The following is a 25,031-nucleotide window of genomic DNA, read 5'->3' on the forward strand; positions in this document are numbered from 1 at the left end:
GGCCTTGAGCGAGAGATTGACTGTGGTTTGTTTTTGGTTTCCGAAGCCTATCATTTGGGTCAGGAGGAGACAGACTGGTTTGATAAGCCCAGGGAGGCACGGGCAGAGAGGGTCAGGCACTACGGTGGCCACTCTTCCTCGCAGAAGAGACCCCCGGTTAAGCACAGCTACCACGACTACGACGAGCCCCCCGACGAGGACCCGTGGCAGCACGACGACTACCCCCAGCACCGCGAGCACCGGCACCATGGGGAGTACGGGCGCCATGCTGGCACCTCCCGGCATGCTGGTGACGAGCCCCCACGCCGCTCAGCCAAGCAACACCCGCGGGAGCCTGGCCGCCATGAGCCCCGTGGCCACGGGCCACCGGCCGCCCCCAAGAAGGCGCAGCAGCCCGAGCCCCGCACGCCTGCACCCTACGGCCCCAGCTCCTCCGAGTACACCCCACCATCCCGCCCCGCCACTCACCACCACGGCGCTGAGACTCCTAAGGCGCAGAAGCCTGCCCAGCCACACGGGCTGGCCACCCCAGTACCGAAGCCGGAGCCCGTCGCACACCTGCAGCAACCAGTGGCCAGGCAGCAGCAGGCAGGGCAGCAGGCGGCACGGCAGCAGCCGGCAGTGCGGCAGGCTGCTCAGCCAGCAGGCTCAGCACAGCCCGAGGCCAGGGGCAGGACGCAGGGACCCCCGTCATCCCGGCCACCGCAGCAGCAGCCAGGGCCAGCCCAGGCGGCAGGGAAGACGCCGGCCACGCTCCACGCCCAGCCGGGCGGGCACCCAGCACCAACGGTAAGTAGGGTCTTGGCTGGCTTGGCTGCCTCCCCACCCCACGGCTTTGCCCGGGACTGGCCCGGCTGGCCGAGGCTAAGGGCTGGCAGGGGAAGGGTTGGGGACGGGAGCCATGGGGCAAGGCGTATCCCACCTGTGTGACCACTGTGGCCGCCCCTGGGTGTTGCGGGAGCAGCCATCCCCTTGAGAAGACCTGGGAGGGGACATCCCTGTGCCCTGGATCCCTCCCTGCCACTTTTGGGGCTGCGGGGCCCATTTTCCCACAGTGTTAGGGGATTTCAGTGTCATCTCCCGGCCTGGGCCACTTGCACAGGATGCTCTGCCAGGAGAGCAAGCCCTGAGAGCTGTTTTCCTTGTTCCAGCCGAAAGCAGAGCAGGCGGACGCATCCAAACCCACAGCGAAAGTGCCACAGCACCCAGGGAGAGCACCCACGGCACAGCCCCTGGGAGCAGCAGCAGGTCAGTGGGCCCGGCAGCACGGTGCCATCCATGCTGCGCTGGCTGCGTGGCACCCCAGGGGCTTGGCCAAGCCCCTCAAGCAGGGCCTGTCCCCTGCTAATGGTGGCTTTGTTTGTCCCCCAGCAGACAGCAAGGCCGGTCCAAGGACAGCTGGACCGCGTGGTCCCACCGGCACAGGCACAGGGCAGCCTGGGGCGGAAGGAGAGAGCGTTTTCTCAAAAATCCTGCCAGGGGGGGCAGCGGAACAAGCAGGCAAACTGACTGAAGGTGAGAGCTGCTCATGGGGACAGGGACAGGGACGGGGCACTGATGCTCTTCTGCACTGAGACAGGGTTGGGTGCCATGGGAGTGGCCGGGAGCAGCCAACGGGATGCAGTGCTCCCACGGTTTGGGGGCCAGGGAGGTGGGCGGCTGGGGCGGCTGCACTGTGCTGATGCCTGTCCTGGGTTCCCTGCAGCGGTGTCGGCTTTTGGCAAGAAGTTCACTTCGTTCTGGTGAGAGAACGGCACAAGGTGAGTGCAGCCGGCACTGCGCGCTGTGCCATGGGCTCTGCCTGCCCCAGCTACACCTGATGCCCTTCCGCTCCCTCCCGCCACAGGAGTTTGGGAAGCGAGTGGAGATCGAGTCGTTGCAGTGGAAAAACCTATGAAGAAGCCAGTGAATTCAGCATGCGGCGCCGGACTCTGAGTATAACGGTGAGTGTCCAGGGCACAGCCGTACACCGGTTCCCTCCATCACACCGGTCCCCTCCACCATGCCATCCCCAGGGCTCCCGCAGCACTGCTGTCCCACTTGCCACCCGCTGAGCCCTGCCCTGCCACGCTCCCAGCCCCTAGAGTGAGAAGGACACAGTGCAGCCCCATCCCCTTTGCACTGGGCCACTCGTCCCCATCCTCATCCCCGAGTGCTGGCCCCAAGCCAAGGTGTGGGGGCTTGGCCTTGTTCCCCGGTCTCTGCATCCCCGCGTGGGCCCATGCTATGCAAATGCTAGTGCAGACCCTGGGTTTGCAGGGAAGGTTTGGGCAGCCTGAGCTCTGTGCCAGGAGCCCGTCCAGCACGGGGGCGGCAGCAGCTGCTCTGCCGGCAGCGCCTCTTGGCTCGCCGCCGCCCGTTCGCTTGGGCCGGCACTGCTGCTCAGCGGGGTCCCCTTTGTGGGGACATCGCTGCTCACGCTAATGCCTCTCTCTCTGTCTCTTGCAAGCTTTTGAAAGCAGGGCGATCCCTGGATGCTGGACCAAACGGCGGCTGAGTGGGGGCCCGGCAGATACCCCGCGGCGGGCGCCCCCCACGCCTGGCGAGCAGCTCCGGCGCGGCATGTGGCGAGCCCCAGCGGCCGCCCCAAGGGGATGGGCCTGATCCAGACCGTCGGGTCAGGCCCCGCAGGTGGGCCGTGGCCCTTTCTCAAGATTATACGCAGAGTTGCTCCCTCCGAACCCCAGCTCTGGCCTCTTCATAGGTTTTTCCCCCCACGTGAGCCGAGGGCTGGGCGCCGCAGGCGCCACTCCTCCTTCCCGATCCCGTCCACCCCACCGGGGCCATCCCCATGCCCCCTGCACTGCGGCCCGCTCCTGGCCCCGCTGGGGAGCCCCCGGAGCGCGTCAGCTAGGACCTAACACTGTTTCACTACCGAAATATGAGGCCATAGGACTCTGACAGGTGGCACAGCCGGCCTTTGCCGACACGGCTGCCGGCCAGGCGCGTGTTCTGGCACACGATGCCGCCCCGAAGCCATTGGAAGCATTGAAAGGGCTGCGCTCGCCCTCGCCACGCAGCCAGCGCGCCTGCCGCCGGGTACCCCTTTTCTTTCAAGAACAGCCTTAATCATCCCACTTTGATTTCTGTGTATACCTCATCTGCACCGGGGGGGCACGGGGCGTCGTCAGGGGGGGTCCTTTTTTCTCAGTTTCTCTGGGTTCATTTTATTTTGGTTTTGGGTTTTTTTATTTAAACTTTGTACCAAATCCTCTTCCCTCTTTGCTTTGTGCGATAAGTTAGCACATGGGCTGTCGTCTGTAGAAGCAATAGAGTGCAGGAGGCTACAAAAGAGCACAAATCCCGTGGAACAAGATCAGGAGAGCTTTGCCTCCGGCAGTATCCTTCCTCTTACTGTGCAATCCAAGTCCTTCTCAAGCCATTTTGCGGGGACGGCCAGCGCGGTTACCAGCGGCCAAATCCCGCTTGCCCCGCCAGGAGGGGGTTCCCCGTGAGGGGGGGGAGGCAGCCCGAGGAGGGGGCTTGCCAGCGTACAGCCACGCGCCGCCCGCGCCCTGCCGCCTCCCCGCGCTGGCAGCACCCCCCTGGTGCCCCCCGCGACGGGCAGCAGCCGCCCGCTTGCCCGCCTGATGTTCTATGCAACGAAATAACACGACTCCAGAACAAGACCTGTGAATAGCTAGTCAGTTCAATGTCGCGCCTAAGGGTTTCATTGCAAAGCGTGCCGCTGAGCGACCCGATAACTACTCTTTATCGACCACCCGTGCGTATGAATTCGTGGCATGTTCAACCCACGGAGGGCCACTTTGCCAAAGGGCAGCCCTAGCGCCCGTGACCGTCTGTCCCATTGTAGAGCATGGCTTGCTACTTCTCTGCACGGTTCCACCTGCCTTTCAGTGCTTGCTGTTCTTTGCCTGGACTTTTCTTTTTTTCTTTTCCATCAGTCCATCACCGTACTGAAAGCTCTTAGCAGATTTATGCACTTGTTATCAAGGACCCGGTCACCATGGGAAGCCCACGCTCTGTGGCAGGTCCCTCGCAGGGGGCTCTGCCTGCATCCGAGGCTGGGGGAGAGGCCGGCGGCTGCGGGGTGGGGGGAGCACGGCGCTCCCGTGGGGCAGCCCCACAGAGGAGAGTCCCGGCCCTGCGCACACCCACTGCCTCTCCCCATCGATGACAAGTGCATAGCCTGAGGGTGCCTCCTCCGGGCCCCCGGCCCCCGCCGCCCCTTGCGCTGTAAATACTTGTACAGTGTGTAAATCGCACGCGGGACCGAGACCCCCGCCGGGGCCTGTCTCGCCGCCCGAGCACATCCGCCACCTCGCCGCTGCGCTCGCCGGGACCGGGGGCATGTAGCCCACCGCGCCGGGCCGGGCCCCCAGCCCGAATCGTGGCAGTCTGCTGGCCGGGGCGGGGGGACGGAGGGTGCAAAGAGGAAGGGCCGAGCGCGGCCGGGCACCGTGTCCAGCGGTAAGTGCGACGCTGGGTGCGCTCCCTCTGAACATTGTGACAGTGTGCGTGTCTGCTGTGCTCTGTGCCACCCGTAGTGACCCCGTACCGTGCCGTACTGTGCCGTACCGTGCCGTACCGCCCCCGCCGCTGTGTCGTGACTCCCTCCCAGAAGCTGCCCCCTCACCAGGTGTTTCTGTGGGAACAGAATAAAAAGGACTTGACACAAACCACGGAGTGGCCCCGCTTCCTGCCTGCGGCGCGGGGGGACGGGAGGGCCGGGCCCCAGCACACGGGGGGCAGCCGGGCTGGGAGCCCCGTGGGCCTGGCTGGGACCAAGCGCCGGTGGGCTCTGCATCCCACGACCGGGGCTGCGGGGCTGGCGCGTCCCTGTGGGCTCACAAGGGCCCGATCCCCCCCGGCCGGGCTGTTGGGCTGGGGGGTCCCTGGGGGTCCCAAGGGCCCGATCCCCGCCGGCCTGCGCACGGCGCCCCTGTGCTACGGCCACCTGCCGGGGAAACCACTGCGGGGCGGCCCAGGAGCTGCGGGGCCGCGCCCTGGCCCCCGGGTACGGCTGCAAACGGGGCTGGCGGGTGAACCGGTGCCTCTGGGCTGGGGCGGCGCCGGGCGAGGGAGGGGCCGGCCGGGCAGCAGCGCGGGCCCCAGCTTCGAGGCCTCCGGCAGCGGCGCCGCCCGCGCCCACCGGGGGGCGCCGAAGCGCGGGCGGCTGCCCCAGCGCCGCAGCCAATGGGAGGTGCCGCAGGCCGCCGGCCCCGCCTCCGTCCCGGAAGTGCTGACGCTGGCCCCGCCCCCGCCGCGCCGCCGCGACATGGAGCCGCCGGTGAGGGGCTGCGGGCGGGGAGGAGGGGAGCCGTGACGTCACTGCCCCGGGACCCCGCCCCGGGACCCCGCCCGGCCCCGCTGCCCCCCCCCCGCCCCGGGAGCCCCCTCATCGCAACCCCCGGGAGCCCCGTCCCGGGCACTGCCCCCTCCTCGCCCCCCCCCCTCGGCGCCCCGGTAGCTGCCCAGGCTCTGCACCCGCGGGGCTGCCTCTCGTGCCTCCGTAACTGCCCCAGTACCCTCCTAATCTCCCTGTGTACCCCAGCAGCTGCCCCCTGCTGCTCTCATACCCACCGGTACCCCAGGAACTGCCCCGGCTCTGCACCCTCAGTGCCCCCCGGCACCTTCCGAATCCCCCCGTGTACCCCAATAGCTGCCGCAGCGCTGCACCCCGGTTCTGCCCCTGGTACCCCAGTAACTGCCCCAGTTCCCCCTAATCCCCGCTATGTACCCCAGTAACTGCCCCCTGCTACCCTCATCCCCACTGGTACGCCAGTAACTGCCCCAGCGCCGCACCCCAGTACTGCCCCGGTACTGCTTGCCTGCCCTGTACCCCAATAACTGCCCTGGCTGTGCACCCCCAGGCAGTGCCCCTGGTACCCCAGTAAAACTTCCTCGGCTCTGCACCCCTGGTACTGCAGTCACTGCCCCCGGTACCCTTCTAATCTCCCCCCCCCCCCCCCCCCGTACCCTGGTGCCCCAGTGACTGCCCCTGTGCTCCACCACTCCCCGGGTATCGCCCTCCCCGCACCCCGGCACGGCCCCGCACCCCCTGCCAGCCCAGTGGGTCCCGCAGGTGCTGTCGAACACGGAGGAGATGGCGGAGCTTTACCGGGAGCTGAGCCGGCACCCAGGGCTCAGCGCTGCCTGCCTCGGCCCCGATGTCACCACCCAGTACGGGGGCAAGTACTGCAGCCTCTACACCGGTACGGGGACAGGGTGGTCCCCTGGGGAGCCCGGGGGTGTCCGGGGGGTCTCCACCTGCCCGGCGGGGATGTGGTGGGTGTCCTCACCCCACTCCTCGCAGAGTGGTCGCAGCGGGACCTGGCACGGGCCGAGAACGTCAAGTTCTGCCGCCAGTACCTGATCTTCCATGACGAGGCCTCTGTCGTCTACTCGGGGCCCGCCGGCACCTGCTCTGAGATCAAGGATGAGTGAGTCCTGTCCTGCCCCGTCCCCCACACCAGCGTCCCCTCGGGGTGCCAGTGGTGGGGGACTGACAGGCGCCCACCCGCCCACAGGCTGCTGAGCCGGGAGTCCCCCAGCGGGGCACTGAAGGCTGTCCTGCGCAAGGTCCCTGGCAAGGAGAAGGAGAAGGAGAAGCAGTTCCTGGAGGTGAGGAGAGGGCTGGGGGAGGCAGATCCATGCTGCGGCTCAGGGCTGGATCCACGCTGTGGCTTGGGGCCACCCCGGCATCTCTGCCCCCAGGTCTGGGATCAGAACCGTAAGGTGAAGAGCATCGACCTGACGGCGCTGGACAAGCACGGCAGCGTCTATGACGATGGTGAGGGGCCAGGGGATGCTGGGGGATATGGGGTCCTGAGGGGACAGGGTGGCCAGTGCCTGACTGGCCCCTACAGACCAGTTTGGCTGCCTGGCCTGGTCGCACTCGGAGACCCACCTGCTCTACGTGGCGGAGAAGAAGCGTCCCAAGGCCGAGTCCTTCTTTCAGAGCAAAGCTCCGGAGCTGGGCACCTCTGATGAGGACACAGGGCGCCCCGAGAAGGATGACACGCCCCTCAAGGTGGGGTCCCCCCACCTCAGGCTGGCCGGGGCCAGCGGGGGCAGCCATGGAGCTAACGGGGCTGTGCCACAGGGTGAGCAGTTCGTGTACCACGAGGACTGGGGGGAAGCACTGAGCACCCGCAGCGTGCCCGTCCTCTGCGCCCTGGACATTGAGGGCAGCAGCATCTCAGTGCTGGAGGGTGTCCCGGAGCACCTCTCTCCCGGCCAGGTCAGGACAGGGTGCCCTGGGGAATCGGAGCAGGGAGGTTTCAGGGGGCAGTGGTGGGCTGAACCACTCACCCCCCATCTCCCTGCAGGCTTTCTGGTCCCCCGGTGACACCGGCGTGGTGTTCGTGGGCTGGTGGCATGAGCCCTTCCGCCTGGGGCTGCGGCACTGCACCAACCGCCGGTGAGTCCCCATGGGGCACATGGCCCCACAGCCAGGCCCCCCGGCCCCATGGTAACACCCATCTCTGCCGGCAGGTCAGCGCTCTTCTACGTGGACCTGACGGGCGGGAGATGCGGTGAGCGGCACGTGCCCCAGCCTCGCCGGCACCCCAGCTCTCCGCAGCCCCTCACTGTTCCTTCATGCCCGTGCAGAGCTCCTCTCCGAGGACACCAGGGCCGTGTGGTCCCCGCGGCTCAGCCCTGACCGCTGCCGCATCGTCTACTTGGAGAACGACGCCCTGGGCCCCCACCAGCAGTGCAGCCGCCTCCGCATGGTGAGTGGCACCAGGGGGACACCGGGAAGGTGGTGGGGTGCCCGTGCCAGGGCAGGGGCTGGCAGGAAGGTGGTGGTGCCCCCTCCCCAGGCTGCAGCAGGGGTGGGTGGGCTGAGACCCTGCAAAACTCGTCCTGTGCCATGTCTCCCGCAGTATGACTGGTACACCAAGCATACCAGCACGGTGCTGGAGGCTGTGCCGCGGCAGGCATGGGGTGAGTACAGCCCCGGGGGTGGCGGGAGGGGCACGGGGGGGGTGCTGACCGCTGCCACTCTCCTTACAGGCGCCTTCCCGGGCATCTACTGTGGCGCTCTGCCCGGGCTGTGCTGGGCGGCCGACAGCCGCAGGCTCGTGCTGGATACAGCCCAGCGCAGCCAGCAGGTGAGGGCTGCTGTGCCGGCATGGCACAGGGGCACTCAGGGGGGCTGGGCGGAGTCAGGGCTCTGCTGGACTGTGCCCTCATGCCACTAGGATGTGTTCGTGGTGGACACGGTGACGGGCGCCACAACCTCGCTGACGGCCGGTGAGTGCCAGGCCGGCGGGGCCATGCCAGTGCCAGCGCTGGGGAGGGGATCGCATCTGGAGGTTTGACCCCTCCCTCCTCCCCAGATGGTCCACAGGGAAGCTGGTCTGTCCTCACCATAGACCGGGACATCTTGGTGGCCAGGTTCTCCACCCCTAGCTGCCCCCCCATGCTGGTAAGGTGACACCCCTCTCCCCAGCACCCACCAGCCCCTCTTGGTGCCAGCACCGACACTTCTCTCTGTGCAGAAAGTGGCTGTTCTGCCTAGCGCCAGCCAGGAGGCGCAGGCACGGTGGGTCTGCCTGCAGGATGCACCCACCGTGCCCGGCATCAGCTGGGGCATCCGCACCCTGCAGCCGCCGCCGGAGCAGGAGCACCCCCAGTACAGTGAGTGCCCGGGGGGGCCGGGCTGGGCTCTGCTGCCCCCGCCAAGCCCTGACACCCCCCCACCCCGCCTCTGCAGGGGGCCTGGACTTCGATGCCATCCTGCTGCGCCCAAGCGAGGGTCCCACTGCCCAGAAGCCACCCCTGGTCGTGATGCCCCATGGTAAGAGCTTGCCCCCCACTGCCATGCCCCTGCCCGGGCCTGGCAGCGTCACCCCACTTTGCCTTTGTCTTTCATAGGGGGCCCCCACTCCGTCTTCACAGCTGGGTGGATGCTGTACCCGGCGGCACTCTGCCGCATGGGCTTCGCCGTGCTGCTGGGTGAGTGATGCTAGGCGGCCAGGGCTGCTGGGTGGCACGGTGCCCATGGTGGGGCCAGGGCAGGGGAAGGAAGGTCTCTGACACTGCCCCCTTCCCAGTGAATTACCGCGGGTCGCTGGGCTTTGGCCAGGACAGCGTGGCCTCCCTGCCAGGCAACGTGGGCACACAGGATGTGCGCGATGTGCAGGTATGGCCCTGGCACACAGCCCTGGGGCACCCTGTACTCCTGTGGTTACCCCCAAGGAGGGAAAGCGGGGCTGCCTGCCTCAGCAGGTGTCCCCCGTGGTGGTAGCTCTGTGTGGAGCGGGTGCTGCAGGAGGAGTCACTGGACGCTGGCCGGGTGGCGCTGGTGGGTGGCTCGCACGGGGGCTTTCTGGCGTGCCACCTCCTCGGCCAGTTCCCGGACTCCTACCGTGCCTGCGTGGTCCGCAACCCTGTGGTGAACATCGCCTCCATGGTGGCTGCTACCGACATCCCTGACTGGTGAGTACCATCACCCCCAGCCCCCCACTGCCCCGGCCCTGCACGCGCCCCCGTCCCTCTCACCCGCAGGTGCCTGACGGAGACGGGGTTGCCCTACGCGTCCGACACCCTGCCGGACCCGGCCCAGTGGACGGAGATGCTGCACAAGTCGCCTATGCGCTATGTTGACCAGGTACATCCCTGTCCCCATCCCCGTCCCCACCGGCAGTGCTGGCACTGAGGCTGTGCCACTCCCACAGGTACGCGCACCTGTGCTGCTGATGCTGGGGGAGGACGACCGGCGTGTGCCCCCCAAGCAGGGGCTGGAGTATTACCGTGCCCTCAAGGCCCGGGGGGTCCCCACACGGTGAGTGGGGTGCTGGGTGCCCAGGTGGGGGGTTGTGGGCACGGCGCTAACCCCCCTCTCCCTTCCAGGCTGCTCTGGTACCCAGGGAACAACCATGCGCTGGCCGGCGTTGAGGCTGAAGCTGATGGCTTCATGAACATGGCGCTGTGGCTGCTCAAGCACCTGCAATGCTAACAAGCCCCCTGCCGCCCCCCAATAAACGGTGTAGCTCAGCACCCCTGGTGTCTCCAACAGTAGTGTCAGCGTTGCCTCCACTCCCAGTGCCCCAGGGGCTCGTGGCCACCAGACGCCTCTCCCACACAGGTCAATGTTTGCGCTGCCGAGGACACAGTGTGCTACAGCAGAGAAGGAACCCTGCGCAGCCACCCCAGGCACAGCGGGTAGTGTGGGGCAGCTGGAGAGCTGGCACCGTCCAGGCCCCTCGTGCCGGGCTGCTTGCGCACACCTTGGCAGCCTGCCTCGCTGCCGAGCAGCAGGCGCCAGTGGCCCAGCGCAGCAGAGCAAGGCCCCATGGCCTCAGGAACTGAGCGGGGCGTGGAGGTGGGCAGGGGAAGCCAGGGGGCTGTGTGGGCGGGCACAGCCCCGCTTTGGGGGGGGTGGGCACGGGCAGAGGGGTGAGCTCGTCCTCCGCCAGCATGCTTCTCCCCTGGCCCAGGCGGCCGGCGGCCCTGCCGTCTGCTACCGGGAGCTGAGCCGGTTCCCTGCCATCACCCGTGCTGCCCTTGGCGCCGCCGCAGAGGGACAGACCTTCCTTCTCTACACCGGTGAGTCGCAGGCTCAGCCACTGCAGTGCTCTCGACCCGCGGGTCCGGTGCAGGCAGTCACTGATGGTCCCCTCCCGCAGAGTGCAGCCGCCCCGATCCGTCACGCCGCCGGCTCCTGCGCTTCAGCCGCCACTACAGCCTGCGGCGCACAGGCGGTGGCGGCCTCGCCGTCAGCCGGGCAGCGCTCAGCACCGAGATCCACAACCAGTACAGCACAGACAGGCTGCGGGATGGGGTGGCGTGGCTGTGGTGTGGCCGGTGCCCATGGCACGGCCAGTGCCCGCAGCATGCTGCCTACCGCAGCCTCCCTCCCTCCTGCCTGCAGGCTCCTCAGCCAGGACTCACCCACGGGGCAGCACCGCGCAGTGCTCAGCCGCTGCCCACAGCAGGGCCACGAGCTGCTGGAGGTAACGCAGGCTGCCGCAGTCATGGCAGCCTTGGGGCTCACCAGGGTGGCTGGAGTGCCAGCGCAGGGTGGTGGGTGCTGCAGCCACGGTGTGCCAGTGCTGACCCTCGTCCCCCCAGGTGTGGGGCAGCGGCGGGCGCAGCCACAGTGTGGACCTCACGGCGTTGGGGAAGCACGGGGCAGTCTACACAGAGGGTAGGGCCCCTTTCCCATGCCCCCTCCCCGTAACACAGGCAAGGGCAGCACAGCCAGCAGCTCCAGTGCCTGCCTGGTGTGCAGCTGTGCTCGTGCCAGGCTGGGCTTTGGCACCCTCTTACCATACCAGGGCCCTTTGCCTGTCTGGCCTGGTCCCGCTCAGAGACGCGGCTGCTCTACGTGGCCGAGAAGAACTGGCCCAAACCACGGCCCCCCTGCCCCTGGGATGTGCCAGGAGCAGCCAGGCCAGTGGAGGAGGACAAAGATGAGGAGGTGGGTGCCATGTGCCCCATGAGTGTGCTGCGCACCCCATGAGTGTGGTCTGTGCACCACATAAGTGTGCCGTGCACCCTGTGAGCATGCTATGTGCCCCATGAGCACACTGTGCACCTTGTGAGTGTGCCATGCATGCTGTGACAATGCCACATGCCCCATGAGCATGCTGTGCACCCTCATGAGCGTGCCATGTATGGACCCCCATGTGTGGGGCCACCGACTGTGGGGCTGACGGGGCTGTGCCGCAGGGTGAGCAGTTCGTGTACCGCGAGGACTGGGGGGAGGCACTGAGCACCCGCAGCGTGCCCGTCCTCTGTGCCCTGGACCTGGAGAGCAGCAGCCTTTCAGTGCTGGAGGGTGTCCCGGAGCATCTCTCCCCTGGCCAGGTCAGGACGGGGTGCAGCGAGAGCCCTGGGGGGGCCAGCCTGGGGCTGTGGGATGAGCCCAACTGTCGCACAGGCCCTGTGGTCCCCAGATGACTGCGGTGTGGTGTTTGTGGGCTGGTGGCATGAGCCCTTCCGCCTGGGGCTGAGAGCCTGCTCCAACAGGAGGTGGGTTCCCCGGGGCACCCAGCGCTGTGCCAGGATGTCCACCCCGTGCTGGCACAGCAGGGGCTCAGGACAGCCGCGGGGCTCCAGCCTGACCCGCGCCTCCTCCCCAGGTCAGGGATTTTCCACTTGGACCTGGCCAGTGGGCTCTGTGGTGAGCACCGGGGACGCAGGGGGTGCCCTGGGTTTTGGGGGTCCCCAGGGCGCTGACCCCCTGCCACCCGCAGAGCTGCTATCAGCCGAGCACAGTGCTGCCTGCTCCCCTCGGCTGAGCCCCAATGGCCGGCGCCTGCTCTACCTGGAGGGAGACCTGGGGGGGCCCCACCGGCAGTGCCTGCGTCTGCGCATGGTGAGCAGGGCCCTGCGGGCACCGGGCACAGCTGTGCCACACTGTGCTGCCAGCGCAGGACCTAGCTCAGGATGTCACAGCCTCTCACCATGCCCAGCTGGGGCAGGGGAGTGGGCTCATCCCTCAGTCTCCCTGCCTCACTTTCCCCGGTGGGGGTCTGTCCCTGACCACTGGCTCTCCCCAGCTCACCTGGCAGACAAGGCAGACGGTGACGGTGCTCGACGTGGTACAGGAGCCCACAGAGGGTGAGTGTGGTGCGGCGGGCAGGGCTGGGCACTGCCATGGGGTTGGGACCCCTCCCACTCCATGTGCCCGTGGCTCTGTCTCACCAGCACTCTGTCCCGCTCACAGCCTTTGCTGGGCTCTACGCTGAGACGCTGCCGCTGCGGTGCTGGGCAGCTGACAGCCGGCGAGCCGTGCTGGGCACCCCACAGCGGAGCCGCACAGTGAGCCTTGAGGATGGGGCGAGGGGACAGGGACATGGCCCCCGTGACGCGTGGTGACACAGCTGCCTGTGCTCTGACTCCTCGCAGGACTTGCTGCTCGTGGACACGGAGGCGGCCACTGTCACCAACCTGACGGCAGGTATGTGGCGCTGGGCCGCCCGCAGTGCCCCAGCGAGCATCCGCGAGTGCCAGCATCCTCTTTGTCCCCAGGGTTGCCTGAAGGGTGCTGGGAGCTGCTTACCCTCCAGTGGGACCTGCTGGTGGCCTCCTGCTCCGCCCCGCACCGCCCCCCCAGCCTGGTGAGCAGAGCCCTGGCACCGCGCGGCGCAGCACAACACAGCATGGCAATGTGCAGTCAGGCATAGCATGGCATGGCACGGCGTGACCCGATGCAGCATGGCATGGTGCAGCATGCCGTGGTGTGGTGGGTTGTCCCTGGCTGAATGCCAGGGTCCCACCAAAGCCGCTCTATTGCTCTCTCCTCAGCTGGATAGGGGAGAGAAAAATATGATGAAAGGCTTGTGAGTCAAGATAAGGGCAGGGAGAGATCACTCACCAGTTAATGTCATAGGCAAAACAGACTCAACTTGGGGAAAAAGGACTCCTCACACTTTTCCCCTGCTCCAGCGTGGGATCCCTCCCACAGGAGACAGTCCTCCGTGAACTTCTCTAATGTGGGTCCTTCCCACGGGCTGCAGTTCTTCATGAACTGCTCCAGCGTGGGTGCCTTCCACAGGACGCAGTCCTTCAGGAACAGACTGCTCTAGCGTGGGTCCCCTGCAGGGTCACAAGCCCTGCCAGCAAACCTGCTCCAGCACGGGCTCCTCTCACTATGGGGCCACAGGTCCTGCCCGGAGCCTGCTCCAGTGCGGGCTTCCCATAGGGTCACAGCCTCCTTCGGGTGCATCCCCTTGCTCCAGCATGGGGTCCTCCACAGGCTGCAGGTGAATGTCTGCTCCACCATGGACCTCCGTGAGCTGCAGGTGAACAGCCTGCCTCACCATGGTCTTCACCACAGGCTGCAGGGGAATCTCTGCTCTGGCGCCTGGAGCACCTCCTCCCCCTCCTTCTTCACTGACCTTGGTGTCTGCAGGGTTGTTCTTCTCACATATTCTCACTCCTCTCTCCGGCTACAGTTGCATAGGGTTCCCCCCCCCCCCCCCTTCTTAAATATGTTATCCCAGAGGCACTACCACCATCACTGATGGGCTCGGCCTTGGCCAGTGGCGGGTCCGTCTTGGAACTGGCTGGCATTGACTCTGTCGGACATGGGGGAAGCTTCTAGCAGCTTCTCACAGAAGCCACCCCTTGCCACGCAAACCCAATACACATGGCAAAGCGTGATATGGCATGGCATGGCATGGCACAGCTCAGGACAGTGTGGCACGATACAGCCCAGCATTGCATGGCACAGATCCAGCATAGCATGGCATGGCACAGGGTGGCAAGGCACAGTGCAGCACGGCATGGCACAGCCAGGCACAGCGTGCCAGGGCCAGGTACAGCATGGCATGGCCAAGGACAGCACAGCATGGCACAGACCAGTATGATCAGGCACAGCATGGCACATCCATGCATGGGACGGCACAGCACAGCATGGCATGGTATGGGACAGAACACCGGCACACTGGGACCACAGGCACATTGGGGCCGATTACACCCCAGCAGGGGCCAGCTGCCCTGGGGCAGGGGTGCCCGGTGCCACCCTCTGCCCATCCCCAGGTGGTGGCGGTGCTGCCACCGTCAGGCCAGGAACTGCCCCTCCACTGGGTGCCGGTGGAGGATTCCCCAACAGTGCCCGGTGTCGCCTGGAAGACCCTGACAGTCTGGCCACCCTGCAGCAGGCAGAGCCCAGCCACACACGGTGAGCGCCCGGGGGTCCCCACCGCACCTGGGTACTGCCTGGGTGCTGGGGACCCTCGGGTGCGGGGGGTGGGCAGGGTGCTGGGTGCCTGGGGTGGTGGGTGCTGAGTGAGACCCCTGCCCTGGCACAGGTGCCCAGGCCTTCGAGGCCCTGCTGCTGAGCCCACCGGACAGCACAGCACCACATCCCCTCGTCGTGTGCCCCCATGGTGAGTGAGGGGACAGCAGGGATGCCCTAGTGGTGCTGGTGGCACCCCAGGTGATGTCCTTGCTGGCCCCAGGTGGCCCCCACGCTGTCTTTGATGCCCGCTGGCGCCCGAGCATGGCCGCACTGTGCCGGCTGGGCTTCGCCGTGCTCCTAGGTGAGTGCTGGGGAGCCCAGGGATGTGTGGCCCCGTCCTCCACCAAGGACATGACACCTATGGCCCCTATCTCCCCAGTGAACTACCGTGGCTCCCTGGGCTTCGGCCAGGCCAGCATCAGTTCCCTGCTCTCCCAAGTGGGTGAGCAGGATGTGGCGGACACCCAGGTGAGGGGCGCTGGGCTGGGGAGTGCTGGGGGGTGCTGATGATGGGGTGCTGCCAGGGTGGTGCTGATGTTTGGGTGCTGATGGTGGGTGTCCCACGGTGGCAGCTGGCAGTGGAGCAGGTGCTGCGCAGCGAGCCCCTAGACCCGCACCGCCTGGCCCTGCTGGCTGGCTCCCATGGAGCCTTCATCGCCCTCCACCTCCTCGCCCGTGAGCCCGAGCGCTACCAAGCCTGCGCCCTGCGCAGCCCCGTCTCCAACCTGCCTGCGCTGCTGGGCACTTCCGACATCCCCGACTGGTGAGTGCCACCCTGCCACCCCGTACCATGCTGTGCCGTGCCACATCCCCACGGCACCCACCAGCACCTCCATGCTGCAGGCGCTATGCCTCCCTGGGGCTGCCCTACTCCTTCGAGCGGGTGCCCCACGCCGAGGAAGTGGCCGCCATGCTGCTGCGCTCGCCCATCGCCCAGGCGGCGCAGGTAAGGCAGGGGCAGGATGGGTATGGGGTGCTCAGCACGGGGTGCTGGGCACCCACTGCTGACTGCGCCACAGGTGCGGACACCAGTGCTGCTGTGCGTGGGCGCCCGGGACCGGCGCGTCAGCCCCACGCAGGCACTGGAGCTGTACAGAGTGCTGCGGGCCAGGGGTGTGCCAACGCGGTGAGTGGGGTGCAGGGGGGTGGGAGTGGGCAGGGAGCCCCGGGGCACTGGCTGAGCATCCCCCATCCTGCCCCGCAGGCTGCTGTGGTATCCGGAGGGCGGCCATGCGCTGGCCGGCGTGGAGACGGAGGCCGACGTCTTCGGGAACTGCGCCCGCTGGCTCCTCTGGCACCTAGGGCAGCCCCAGCAGGATGGGCCAGGCCAACACAGCCCCTAGTGCCCGTGGTGACCCTGCAGCTGTGCCAGCCCCAGGGTGACCACTGGCCCTAGGGACGACACCAGGACCAGAGGAGGATGGAGCGAGTGTAGCCAGGGGCAGGATGGGACATGGATTGGGGTTTGGCGCTAAATAAATGTGCAAGACCCTGTGCAGTGCCCACTGCCATGGCCAGGGCTGAGCCTTTATTGCGCGTTGGTGGCTGTACCAAGCTGGGGCTGAGCCAGCTCAGCCCATCTTCATCACCTTGTGGATCCAGTCGACGTAGAGGGAGACGCGGATGAAGAGGGCGGGCTGGTCGGTGCGGGCGCAGACGCGGGACGGGGTGATCACCCCCTCCAGCACCCAGCAGTCAGCGGTGAGGCAGGCCAGTGGCCCTCCATAATCTCCCTGCGGCACCCAGAGAGCAGCGTCACCACAGTGCCAGTGCCCGCAGGCTCCCCCAGGCAGCAGTCCCCGGCCCAGCTCACCTCACAGGCCCCCACGCCGGCACGCAGTGGGGCAGTGCACAGCTCGCCCTCCTTCAGGCGCCCGCGCAGCGCCGTGTTGCACTCACCATGGGCCAGCACTGGCAGCCGCGCCACGTTCAGCACGCTGCCGTCTGCCGTGCCTGCAGGCAGCGAGCAGATGGGGCAGCAGGCAAGGGATGCATGGACAGGGAATGCCGTGGCAGGGGGATGGCACAGGCAGCGGGGTGCCGTAGGCAGGGGGATGCTGTGGCAGGGGGTGCCATGGGTGGCTGGATGCTGTGGGTGGGGGCACACAGCATGCAGGGTGACGCCTTTGCAGGGGGAGTACCCTCACAGGAGGTACTGTGGGCAGGGGATACCATGGGCAGGGGATGCTGTGGGCAGGGAGATAGCAGGGACCCAGGGATGCTGCAGGCAGGGGGATGCCATGGACATGGGGATGCTGTGGGCAGGGGGATGCCATTGCAAGAGAATGGCATGGGCAAGGGATGTGTTGGGCAGGGGATGCCATCGCAGGGGATGCCCTGGCAGGGGCTGCCCGCGGTGGGTACCTCTGGTTTCCCCCCAGCCAGCGATCTCGCAGATGGTGCCCGCGGGCACGACATAGCGCTCAGGCGGCAGGCAGATCAGGGCCACGCGCCTGTTCAAGGTGGCCGGCCTGTGGCGAGAGGCGGGACGGGATGTGGTGCCAGCCTGGCCAGCAGTGGGGCATGGCATGGGCCAGGGCACAGCCGCTCACCTCGCCAGCTTCAGCATCACCAGCTGGGACTCAGAGGGGCCGCAGACAATCCGCGTGATGGGAATGGTCTGCTGGTCAGGGTCCCCAGGGCCGGGGTCCTTGAAGAGCGTCCCCAGCTGCACCTTGTAGCCCGCCAGGTCGGCGCCACTGAGGGATGGGGACATGAGGGTGTGGGTGGCTCCCTGCACCACCCGCCCCAGCCCCAGCCTTACCAGGAGGAGAAGCACTGGCGTGTGCTGATCACCCACTGCTCCTTCACCAGGGACCCCCCGCAGAAGTGCACGCCGGCCCTGTGGGGACAGGGGGATGAGCTCCTGGGGGGGACACTGGACACATGGAGGTGCAGGCAGGGTGCCCACTCACCGGTTGCGGATGCTAACAGTCCAGGGCGAGTTACCAGGCTGGCCGCCGACGATGCGCCCTTTCCGCTGCAGCCTCTCGTCCCGCCGGCCGCACCGCTCAAATGCCACTGCATCTGCGGGCAGGGTGGGCATCAGCTGGGGCTGTGCTGCCAGCAGCCACCCCACGGCACCCACCCGGCACCCGCGGGCCCCACCTGCGTTCTCCAGGACGGAGGGCACCATGCTGCTGGCTGCGGAGAGAAAGCAGAGCATGGCATTGGGGTGGGACCCAACCACCCTGGGGGAACCAAAACCACCCCAGGGGGTGGCCAGGGACCTCCCTAGCTCTGCAGGGGTGCGGGTGCGGGCTCACAGCAGGGCTTGACGGCACAGTAGTCAAAAGGGGTACGGGGGTCCATGGTGTAGCACCAGGGGCCATGGCTATCATTATCGGGGTTGCGGCAGTAGTTCTCCTCCAGGTGTGCCTCAGGGTGGGTGACGGGCGAGATCCTGCCGGGAGAAGGTCACCATCCCCGTCACCATCTCCATCCCCATCCGCACACACTGCCCCCCCAGCACGCTCCCTCGCACACTCACTGGGGCACGTGGGGCGCCTGGGCAGCCCATGGCTGGCAGGTGATGCCCTTGCGTGTCTTGCTGACGTGGCCGTGGTAGCGCTCGCCGTGGCCGTGGTAGCACTCTGGGGACAGGCAGGGAGGGCTGGCACCCCTGGCAAGCACCCCGGGGGTGGGTGCCTGGGGGCAGCTCACCTTGGGCGCCCAGCTCGTCAGGGCAGCGGCGGATGTGGAAGCAGAAGGCGATACGGACAGTGGGGTGGGCGGTGAAGCACCACGGTGCCTCTGAGCCGTCAGGGTTGCGGCAGTAGTTCTCCTGCAGATCCCTGGCAGGGGGCGGCGTGGGTGCCCCTCGCCCCAGCCCACATCCATGGGTGCTGCCCACCGCTGCCCTCCCCAGGTGCATCTCCCCCACCCCCTTACTTGCATGGGTACTTCTCAGGCATGAAGTGGTGCTGGTGAGGCGTCTGGGCATCCCAGCGCTGGCAGGGGATCCCCGACACGGTGACGTTCACTCGGCCTCGGTAGCCTTCACCCTTGCCCCTGAAGCAGCCAGTGGTGATGTTGAGGGACCGCGGGCGTTTCTCTGCTTGCATGGCCGGAGAGGGGCAGAGCAGCAGGGTTAGGATGGCACCTGGGACCCCTGGTCCCAGCCACATGGCAACATCAGTGGGGACTTACTGCAGACACGGATGCGGCAGTACTCGCGCTCCCGTCCAGGGTCAGTGGTGTAGCACCAGGGCCGCTCAGAGCTGTCGGGGTTGCGGCAGTAGTTGTCATCCAGCCCCTTGTCAGGGTACCTGGGCCAGAGACAGGGAGCAGCGTTTGAAGGTGTCATCACTGCCCTGGTACATGGCATGGCTGGGGCGGCCGTGCACTGCCCGGGACTGGGGACCAGTACTTGTCAGGGTGGTAGGGGTGCTTGTGTGGGTGCTGCAGGTCCCAGCGCTGGCACTCCATCCCTGACTCGGTGTGGTCCATGGTGCCACGGTAGTCCTCCCCATTGCAGGTCATGCAGACGGCTGCCGACAGCTGAGGGGCTCAGTGGGGAGGTGGGGACACAGCACAGGGCACCCCCGGGCTGTGGCACTCACCGTCCTCGCACTTCTTGATGCCGCAGCTCTGGTGCCGGATTTTGGGGTCGACGGTGTAACACCATGGGCCCCGCTTGTCCTGGTCAGGGTTTCGGCAGTAATTCTCCTCCAGCCCATTGCGGGGGGACGGCAGGAACCTGCTGGCAGCGGGACAGGTAGGAGCGCTGCCAGGAGCCCCTCGCCCTGGGGCCAGCACAGCCGCAACACAGCGACACCCCTGGTCGGTGCCATTGCCCCTGTGCTCTCCCCATTGCCCCTGTGCTCTCCGCATTGCCCCCACACTGTCCCCAGCCCGTTCCCCGTTGCCCCACACTGCCCAGGGCTACCGGTGGGTGCCACAGGCAGCCAGGGACACGGGGGCACCTGTGGTCGTGGGGTGTTGTGGCTTGCCAGTGCTGACAGCGTAGACCCTTCTCTGTCGTGGCCCGCGTGCCGCGGTAGCTGGTGCCATCGGCCACAATGCAGTCCCGCAGGTAGTCTGGGCAGAGCCGGGGACCGCATCAGAACCCCAGGGCTGAGCAGAGCCAGGGCACAGGGGCAGTAGGGAGCCCTGTGCCCAGTCTGTGGTGTCCCCACGCCCACCCATGGCACCAGCCCACCTTTCTTCTGGTACAGGTCGTAGCGGATGTTTTTCTGCAGCTGGACGCGGGGTGAGTGCTGGGTCCAGGGCAGCAGCTGGCACAGCTGGCTCTGCCGGTCGTGGTGGAAAGCCCTGGGAGGCACAGCGGGAGCCTGGCAGGGCACCCTGCGGGGCCAGGGCCCGCGGGACCCAGGGGAGCGCACATATGGGCACCCAGCATCCACAGGCATGGAGTGACCCTGGTGTCATGGCCCCCTGCGCTCCCACCCACCCCGCGGCGCTGCCACGTCCCACTCACCGGCAAGCCAGGCTGGCGGCACAGCGCTGGGCACACTGCTCTGCGGAGCCCCGCTCCGGCAGCGGCGGCGGTGGGTCCGCAGGCACTGCCAGTAGCTCGGTGGCTCGCAGGCGCTGGAAGTCATTGAGGGGCGAGCGGTGGCCTGGGGAGTGCGACAGGAGCTCAGCGTGCCCGTGGGGGCACACCGGGGGCACCCGGGGCCCCATGGAGCGTGGGATCCCTGCCCCACGGAGCAGGGGGCGTGCTGCCCCATGGAGCGCGGGATCTCTGCGCTACGGAGTGTGGGATCCGTGTCCCATGGAGCAGGGGTGTCCCTGCCCTACAGGGCGCTCGGCACCCGCTGCAGCCCCCCGGTTCCTGCTCCCCCCTCAGCCGCGGGGCAGGACAGTGGCCCCGCGGCGCCCCACGCCCTCCAGCCCCACGGCAGCCCCATGGCGGCCCAGCCCGGGGCCCTACCTGAGCCGAGGGCCGCGGCCAGGGCGAGCAGGACCCCCAGCACGGGCTGCATGGCGGCGGCCCCGCGTCCCCGGGCTGCTGGAGCGCGGGGCCGGCCCCAGGCAAATATTTGCCCGTGGGCCCGGGGCCAGGCAGGCCCGGGGTCACCCCGCAGCGGGGCGAAGGGCGGGGCCTGCGAGCTGGGGGCGGGGCCCAGAGCGCGTAGGGCGGGGCCGTCGGAAGGTGTGGGCGGGGCCAAGAGGGAGAGGGCGAGGCCAAGAGGGAGCGGACGGGGCGGCGGGGCGGGGCGACGGGGAGGGCGGGGCCGCGCGGGAGGGCGGTGGGGCGCGGGGGGGGAGGCGGGGCCGCGGGCGGCCAGGTGGGGCGGGGCGGAGAGGGCGGGGCGGGGCGGGCGCGCAGGACCGGGCGCCGATTGGCCGCGGCGCGCTCGTGCCGCCGGTTGCTAGGCGCCGCGCGCCCCTCCCCCAGGTACGTGCCCGCGCGGGGTCGCGCTCGCGCCGCGCCGCCCGCTCGGTGCGTCGGGGCCGCTGGCGGCGAGAGCCGGCGGGGAGCGGCCTCCGGGCCCGGCCGTCGCACGGTGAGGGGCCACAGGGACGGGGGGGGCCTGGCCTCCGCCCGGCCGCGGTGCAGGGCCGCGGCGGCACCTGCCGGACCGCCCTGCCCTTGGCTCTGCCGGGCTGGGCCGGGGCCGGGAGCGGCGGCGCGGCCTGGGGCTGGGGCGCGGCGCGGCGGGCCTCCCGGTGCGCGGGCAGTGGGGCGGCCCGGCTCGGCGGGGGCGGCCCGCAGCCGCCGCCGCCTCAGCCTCGGCGCGCCCTCCGCGGCCTGCCGGGACCGGGCGCGGGCGGCGGCCTGGGCTGGCTGCGGGGTCCGGCCCCGCCGCCGCTGCCCCCGGCTTGCCGCGCTTCCCTCATCCTCGCTGTTTTCCCGCCGTCCTGCTCCCGGCCGCCGGTTGGGGCCGTCCGGGGCCTGGGTGGGCTCCGCGCCTGGGGGTGCCCGGCGGGACCGGCCCTGCCGGCGGGCGGGAGGCGGAGCGGGCCCGGGGTACCGGGCAGCCGGGCCGGGTTGGGCTCTACCGGGCGAGGCGTGGGGCTTCGCTGCAGCCGTCGGCGGGGGCGGTGGGAGCGGCCCAGGTGGCGGCAGCCGGTTCTTGGATGTGCCGTGGTTCCCGGCGGTGTGTGCCGGGGCCGGTGTGGGCTTCCCCGGCAGGGTCCGTGGGAGCTCCGTGGGAGCGCGGGTGGATTCCCAGGTACGCGGTGGAGCTGGGCGTCCCTCCGGGCACGCTCCCCTCGCAGTCCCGGGCAGGGGTGGCAGGGCAGCCCCTCGGCTCCCGGCCCCGCTTCGGGACAGGTCCCCCCCCCGGGGGGGTTCTGCAGGTCCCAGGGTTGACCTTGGTCCCGGCCTTGCGAGCATGACTAACCGCAGAGGCTGTTCCGGCATCGCAGACCCACAGTCAAACTTTTATCTTTAGTCAGCAGTGTGGGTGACTAAACGCAAGTAAATAGTTCTGCTGCACAAAAAGGTATAAATGCAGAATACTCCTTGTGGCCTCCTTGGCTCCTCAGAAGCAACAGGCTGTGAAGCAGCTTGCCCCAGGCTTCAGTGCCCATCAAGTCAGTGGGGGTGAATTTAGCAAGTTTTGCCACAGGTTTGCAGGTTGCAAACTCCCCATCAGCTGCTTGCGGGTGGGAAGGTGCAGGCAGGGTAATGGGCAGGTGCAGGCAGGGGTCGTGGGAGCTGGGTGGCAGGGTTCGCAGTCACTCCCCGAGGTGCTGTGTCTCCCTTGGTCCTGGAACTTTGGGCTCATAGGCTTGGGAAAATGGCACTGACATCGCTCACCTGTCCAAAATGAGACTAAAATCCTTGTTTTGTATAAAAAGACCAAGTATTCACCTATCCTCTCTTAGCCCCTCCAGGCAGGGTCTTCTTTCCGGTGCCCACTGCTGTTACAGGATGGACCGCTAGTGTCTCTTGCCTTGCAAATATTGCCCTTAACAAAATTCATTATTTAACTTTATATATGGAATGCTGTCTCTCCCCATCTTTAGCTTTACAGATTCCTTGCCTTGGTTTAAGAGTTTCTAATTCAGCATAGGTTTCTTCGCACAGTCTCTGCCGCTATTCCGAGCATCCTAAACCACTTATTCATTCTTCCCAATGCTTGTCACTGCACTCTTCTATCCTAAATATAGGGTAGTATGCCAACGGGAGAAGCTTGAGAGCAAGCTGAAGTGCTGGGAACACCACTGTTTACTCAGAGGAGTAATCAGCAAAGCCTGGCTGATTCCAGGTCGCGCCGTCTTCTTGCTGCAGGAGTTTGCGCTCACTACTTTGGGAGCTGGCACGAATTCTTGAATAACTAGAAGATGTTGTTGACAGCACACGCTAGCTTAGAAATACCCATTTCTTTCAGCATTGTGTAAACTGAGTAGTAAATTCTGCTTAAGTGCTGATATTAGGCCTGGGGAATTGGCAAAAGCTGTGGGGCTGATATCAGTAAAAGTGTTCTGCACCTCGCTGTGTACCAGTAGGTTTTATATGGGATTTTTTAACCCTGAGCACTTCTCTGCTTTTAGAAATGGCTGCTACTCATTGCTAGCTTGAGCACTGCTTATCCACTTCTTTCTCCTCTTGTCTCTCACTGCCCAGTGTGCTGGGCTTGGCTGGCACGAGGAATGAAAGAGGACACCTGACAGGTAGAGTGAGACCTCTCACCGGCTTCAACGCTAAACTGCGTGGTTAGAATTGGCTCAAAGCTCTGACCGTAACTTACCTTCCACAGACGGCTGGTCTGGAGGAATTCTTGTGTGTCTCTTGTCAGCAGAGCTCTACTCCGACAGCAAGGGGGTAATGTCAGAGGGAGCGCTGCTGCGTCCTGGCTTGTGCAAGCACACCAGCTTACAAGCCTGAGAGGTGCTTTGCACTAAAGACCAGCAGTCCCACTTGCGACTGACAGAGAAGAGGACTGTGCAGTTGCAGCAGCCGAGTCCTGTGGAAATTTTCATACTTTAGTGTCTGCAGCACAGGTGTGAGACGCGGCATGTTGTCAGCCTAGCAGAGAAGGTGTGATGGTTCTGCCCTGGCAGGAGTGGTGTTGCTCAACAGCAGGAATGGTGTCTCCTTGCCTTTTCCATGTCCCTTGGAGAGAAAACTAGAGAGATTGTCCTGGAGAGATACCAGGGTGCTGTGCCAGCCTGGGGAGGAACTCCAGCTGATGGCAGTAAAACAGTCTGTCTCATTTAAGCAATGACAGCTATCTTAAAAGTTTTGTTGCAGGGATGATTTTGGATGGTTTGTGCCTTTCCTCCTGTTAGCTGAGGAATAGTACAGAAGATTTCATTCTAGTAATAATTAATTTGAATGAGGAAAATGCAAACTCTGAATTCTCCTTGGGCAAACAGGGGTCATGTAAATAAACGTCTCTGGCATTCTTTGTGGTGCTTGTAGACCGTCTACCAATTACTTCTGGTCTCTTGCTGAATCAGTGGGAGGCTGTCGCTCCTCGAGCTCGGAGTACTTTGGTGGTGATTTGGGTGAAATACAAATAAACACAGTTGGATTGACCTAGTGTATCTGAGCTCTTGGTATGCTGAAAATGTTTGTTCTTAGGATGTTTGTGCAGTCTGGAGAGCTCTGTACCTTAAACCCTATTCTCAGGGCACTGTGACCATGTTTAAGCTGTGAAAAATAAAAGATCAACCTGAAGAACCTGTGCTTTTAGGGCTTGTTCTGTGAGATTGAATAAGTTTGAGCAAACTGCTAAGGTGCTGCTGGACAGAAAGTTAATATATTAACCTGTGTGAATACGCTAGGTAGGTGCACTTCCTAGTCTAGTGCCTTTTTCTATCTCCCTGCACTTATCTGTTGGCTTGAACTGTCTCTGGTTCAGCTTTTCTGGGATAAAATTTTAGCTTGCCAGTGGGAAAGATAGTTGTATGTATTTGATGTTACCACTTTCTTTGTCATTGCATTTTTCATGAGCATCCAAGCTGATCTGCTGGTGCAACACTGTCCAAAGGAGATGGTCCAAGTCCCCTGGCCCGGCAGGCCTGCTTCATTCCTCTCATGGGTGCCTGCTGGGCCCGTGAGCTGACCGCCTGGGGACCAGCAGAAAGCTCCCTGGCTTTTGTGCGTGGCTTGTGAGCTGTTCTGGGTGTCTGATGAGGAGTAGACAGGGCAAGGAGAGTGGCATGGCTTTGTTCGGGGTGTGGGGAGGCAATGGGGGCCTCCCTCTTCTGTCGGCGGTGACTTGCTCAGATGGGCAGGTGTGTCTTGAAACCACAGCCTGAATTAAAGCTGGAGCTTCGTGCCTGACGGTAGCTTCTGCCCAAGTTATTAGTTGAAGTGCAAGCGATGTAAGGCACCCTAGGAATCCACCTTTTTTTCCCAAATGCTATGTCCTGCTCAAGGTCACCTCAGCCTGGCAGTGCTGGTTTCTGGGAGCCAGGATTGAGACATGCTAGGAAATTCCCTGGA

General features: G+C 65.9%; 5 protein-coding genes across 16 annotated transcripts in view; 4 read left to right on the forward strand and 1 right to left on the reverse strand.

Moving 5' to 3' along the window:
• Positions 1–4,634, forward strand: part of BSN (bassoon presynaptic cytomatrix protein) — a 95,714-nt gene extending 91,080 nt beyond the window's left edge. For 2 of the 3 annotated variants that reach the window (XM_087743900.1, XM_087743901.1), the window contains 6 exons: positions 47–789; positions 1,152–1,248; positions 1,372–1,515; positions 1,706–1,760; positions 1,847–1,943; positions 2,450–4,634. In XM_087743900.1, the coding sequence (XP_087600026.1) occupies positions 47–789; positions 1,152–1,248; positions 1,372–1,515; positions 1,706–1,746 (1,025 nt within the window). In that variant the 3' untranslated portion in view covers positions 1,747–1,760; positions 1,847–1,943; positions 2,450–4,634. The remainder of the gene's footprint in view (positions 1–46; positions 790–1,151; positions 1,249–1,371; positions 1,516–1,705; positions 1,761–1,846; positions 1,944–2,449) is intronic. The other variant, XM_087743899.1, reaches the window with a different exon arrangement.
• A 540-nt stretch (positions 4,635–5,174) lies between these two features.
• On the forward strand, positions 5,175–9,969 carry LOC104023053 (acylamino-acid-releasing enzyme-like). Of its 4 annotated transcripts, XM_087744013.1 has the most exons (22): positions 5,175–5,251; positions 6,047–6,176; positions 6,278–6,404; positions 6,492–6,585; positions 6,679–6,754; positions 6,831–6,994; positions 7,067–7,204; positions 7,293–7,384; positions 7,459–7,499; positions 7,576–7,697; positions 7,851–7,911; positions 7,981–8,078; positions 8,169–8,220; positions 8,307–8,395; positions 8,469–8,607; positions 8,684–8,767; positions 8,845–8,925; positions 9,024–9,112; positions 9,218–9,408; positions 9,478–9,580; positions 9,648–9,754; positions 9,823–9,969. In XM_087744013.1, the coding sequence occupies exons 1-22, from the start codon at positions 5,240–5,242 to the stop codon at positions 9,926–9,928; spliced, it is 2,196 nt and encodes a 731-aa protein (XP_087600139.1). In that variant the 5' UTR covers positions 5,175–5,239; the 3' UTR covers positions 9,929–9,969. The 4 variants fall into 4 exon arrangements, 3 of the variants coding, with proteins under 3 accessions (XP_087600139.1, XP_087600138.1, XP_087600140.1); XM_087744012.1 differs by having other exon boundaries at positions 6,831–7,204; XR_015701340.1 differs by lacking the exon at positions 9,823–9,969 and having other exon boundaries at positions 6,831–7,204; positions 9,491–9,580; positions 9,648–9,676.
• Positions 9,970–10,002: 33 nt separating this feature from the next.
• LOC104023063 (acylamino-acid-releasing enzyme-like) lies at positions 10,003–16,152 on the forward strand. 4 transcript variants are annotated; one of them, XM_087744008.1, is made up of 22 exons: positions 10,003–10,294; positions 10,389–10,518; positions 10,599–10,725; positions 10,844–10,925; positions 11,044–11,119; positions 11,250–11,392; positions 11,644–11,781; positions 11,855–11,946; positions 12,057–12,097; positions 12,171–12,292; positions 12,390–12,537; positions 12,644–12,738; positions 12,826–12,877; positions 12,949–13,037; positions 14,461–14,602; positions 14,733–14,810; positions 14,883–14,963; positions 15,042–15,130; positions 15,235–15,425; positions 15,506–15,608; positions 15,682–15,788; positions 15,867–16,150. In XM_087744008.1, the coding sequence occupies exons 1-22, from the start codon at positions 10,265–10,267 to the stop codon at positions 16,003–16,005; spliced, it is 2,295 nt and encodes a 764-aa protein (XP_087600134.1). In that variant the 5' UTR covers positions 10,003–10,264; the 3' UTR covers positions 16,006–16,150. The 4 variants fall into 4 exon arrangements, with proteins under 4 accessions (XP_087600134.1, XP_087600135.1, XP_087600137.1 ...); XM_087744009.1 differs by having other exon boundaries at positions 10,410–10,518; positions 15,867–16,149; XM_087744011.1 differs by having other exon boundaries at positions 12,477–12,537; positions 15,867–16,148.
• A 4-nt stretch (positions 16,153–16,156) lies between these two features.
• Positions 16,157–20,741, reverse strand: MST1 (macrophage stimulating 1). 3 transcript variants are annotated; one of them, XM_087744015.1, is made up of 18 exons: positions 20,559–20,741; positions 20,103–20,244; positions 19,824–19,936; positions 19,588–19,702; positions 19,225–19,361; positions 19,032–19,152; positions 18,812–18,930; positions 18,554–18,716; positions 18,326–18,456; positions 18,153–18,255; positions 17,929–18,065; positions 17,771–17,806; positions 17,578–17,689; positions 17,427–17,504; positions 17,215–17,361; positions 17,027–17,133; positions 16,476–16,615; positions 16,157–16,395 (listed from the first exon to the last, which is right to left on the reverse strand). In XM_087744015.1, exons 1-18 carry the CDS (start codon positions 20,608–20,610, stop codon positions 16,234–16,236), a joined length of 2,115 nt encoding a protein of 704 aa, XP_087600141.1. In that variant the 5' UTR covers positions 20,611–20,741; the 3' UTR covers positions 16,157–16,233. The 3 variants fall into 3 exon arrangements, with proteins under 3 accessions (XP_087600141.1, XP_009474960.2, XP_087600142.1); XM_009476685.2 differs by having other exon boundaries at positions 18,554–18,719; XM_087744016.1 differs by lacking the exon at positions 18,326–18,456 and having other exon boundaries at positions 18,153–18,284; positions 18,554–18,719.
• Positions 20,742–21,008: 267 nt separating this feature from the next.
• The window catches only part of DAG1 (dystroglycan 1), a 55,226-nt gene continuing 51,203 nt past the window's right edge, over positions 21,009–25,031 (forward strand). The window contains exon 1 of one of the 2 annotated variants that reach the window (XM_087745059.1): positions 21,009–21,026. The gene's annotated coding sequence lies outside the window, so the exon portion shown is untranslated. The other variant, XM_087745057.1, reaches the window with a different exon arrangement.

This window comes from Nipponia nippon, unplaced genomic scaffold, assembly GCF_047370975.1.
Source record: "Nipponia nippon isolate SJK-2023a ecotype South Korea unplaced genomic scaffold, ASM4737097v1 scaffold_9, whole genome shotgun sequence".
Classification (NCBI taxonomy): domain Eukaryota; kingdom Metazoa; phylum Chordata; class Aves; order Pelecaniformes; family Threskiornithidae; genus Nipponia; species Nipponia nippon.

What these genes read in the sequence shown, in the direction of transcription:
- MST1 (XM_009476685.2), bottom strand. Translation starts at nt 20,610, where the DNA reads ATGCAGCCCGTGCTGGGGGTCCTGCTCGCCCTGGCCGCGGCCCTCGGC. An exon ending in CATCAAGAAGTGCGAGGACG is followed by an intron (nt 19,153 to 19,224) that starts GTGAGTGCCACA and finishes AGCTGTCGGCAG; the next exon opens with CCGTCTGCATGACCTGCAAT. An exon ending in CACCCCTACCACCCTGACAA is followed by an intron (nt 18,931 to 19,031) that starts GTACTGGTCCCC and finishes TCTCTGGCCCAG; the next exon opens with GTACCCTGACAAGGGGCTGG.
- LOC104023053 (XM_087744012.1), top strand. An exon ending in AGGAGAAGCAGTTCCTGGAG is followed by an intron (nt 6,586 to 6,678) that starts GTGAGGAGAGGG and finishes CTCTGCCCCCAG; the next exon opens with GTCTGGGATCAGAACCGTAA. An exon ending in CACAACCTCGCTGACGGCCG is followed by an intron (nt 8,221 to 8,306) that starts GTGAGTGCCAGG and finishes CCTCCTCCCCAG; the next exon opens with ATGGTCCACAGGGAAGCTGG.
- LOC104023063 (XM_087744008.1), top strand. Translation starts at nt 10,265, where the DNA reads ATGGCCTCAGGAACTGAGCGGGGCGTGGAG. An exon ending in AGCACCGAGATCCACAACCA is followed by an intron (nt 10,726 to 10,843) that starts GTACAGCACAGA and finishes TCCTGCCTGCAG; the next exon opens with GCTCCTCAGCCAGGACTCAC. An exon ending in CCCCACAGCGGAGCCGCACA is followed by an intron (nt 12,739 to 12,825) that starts GTGAGCCTTGAG and finishes GACTCCTCGCAG; the next exon opens with GACTTGCTGCTCGTGGACAC.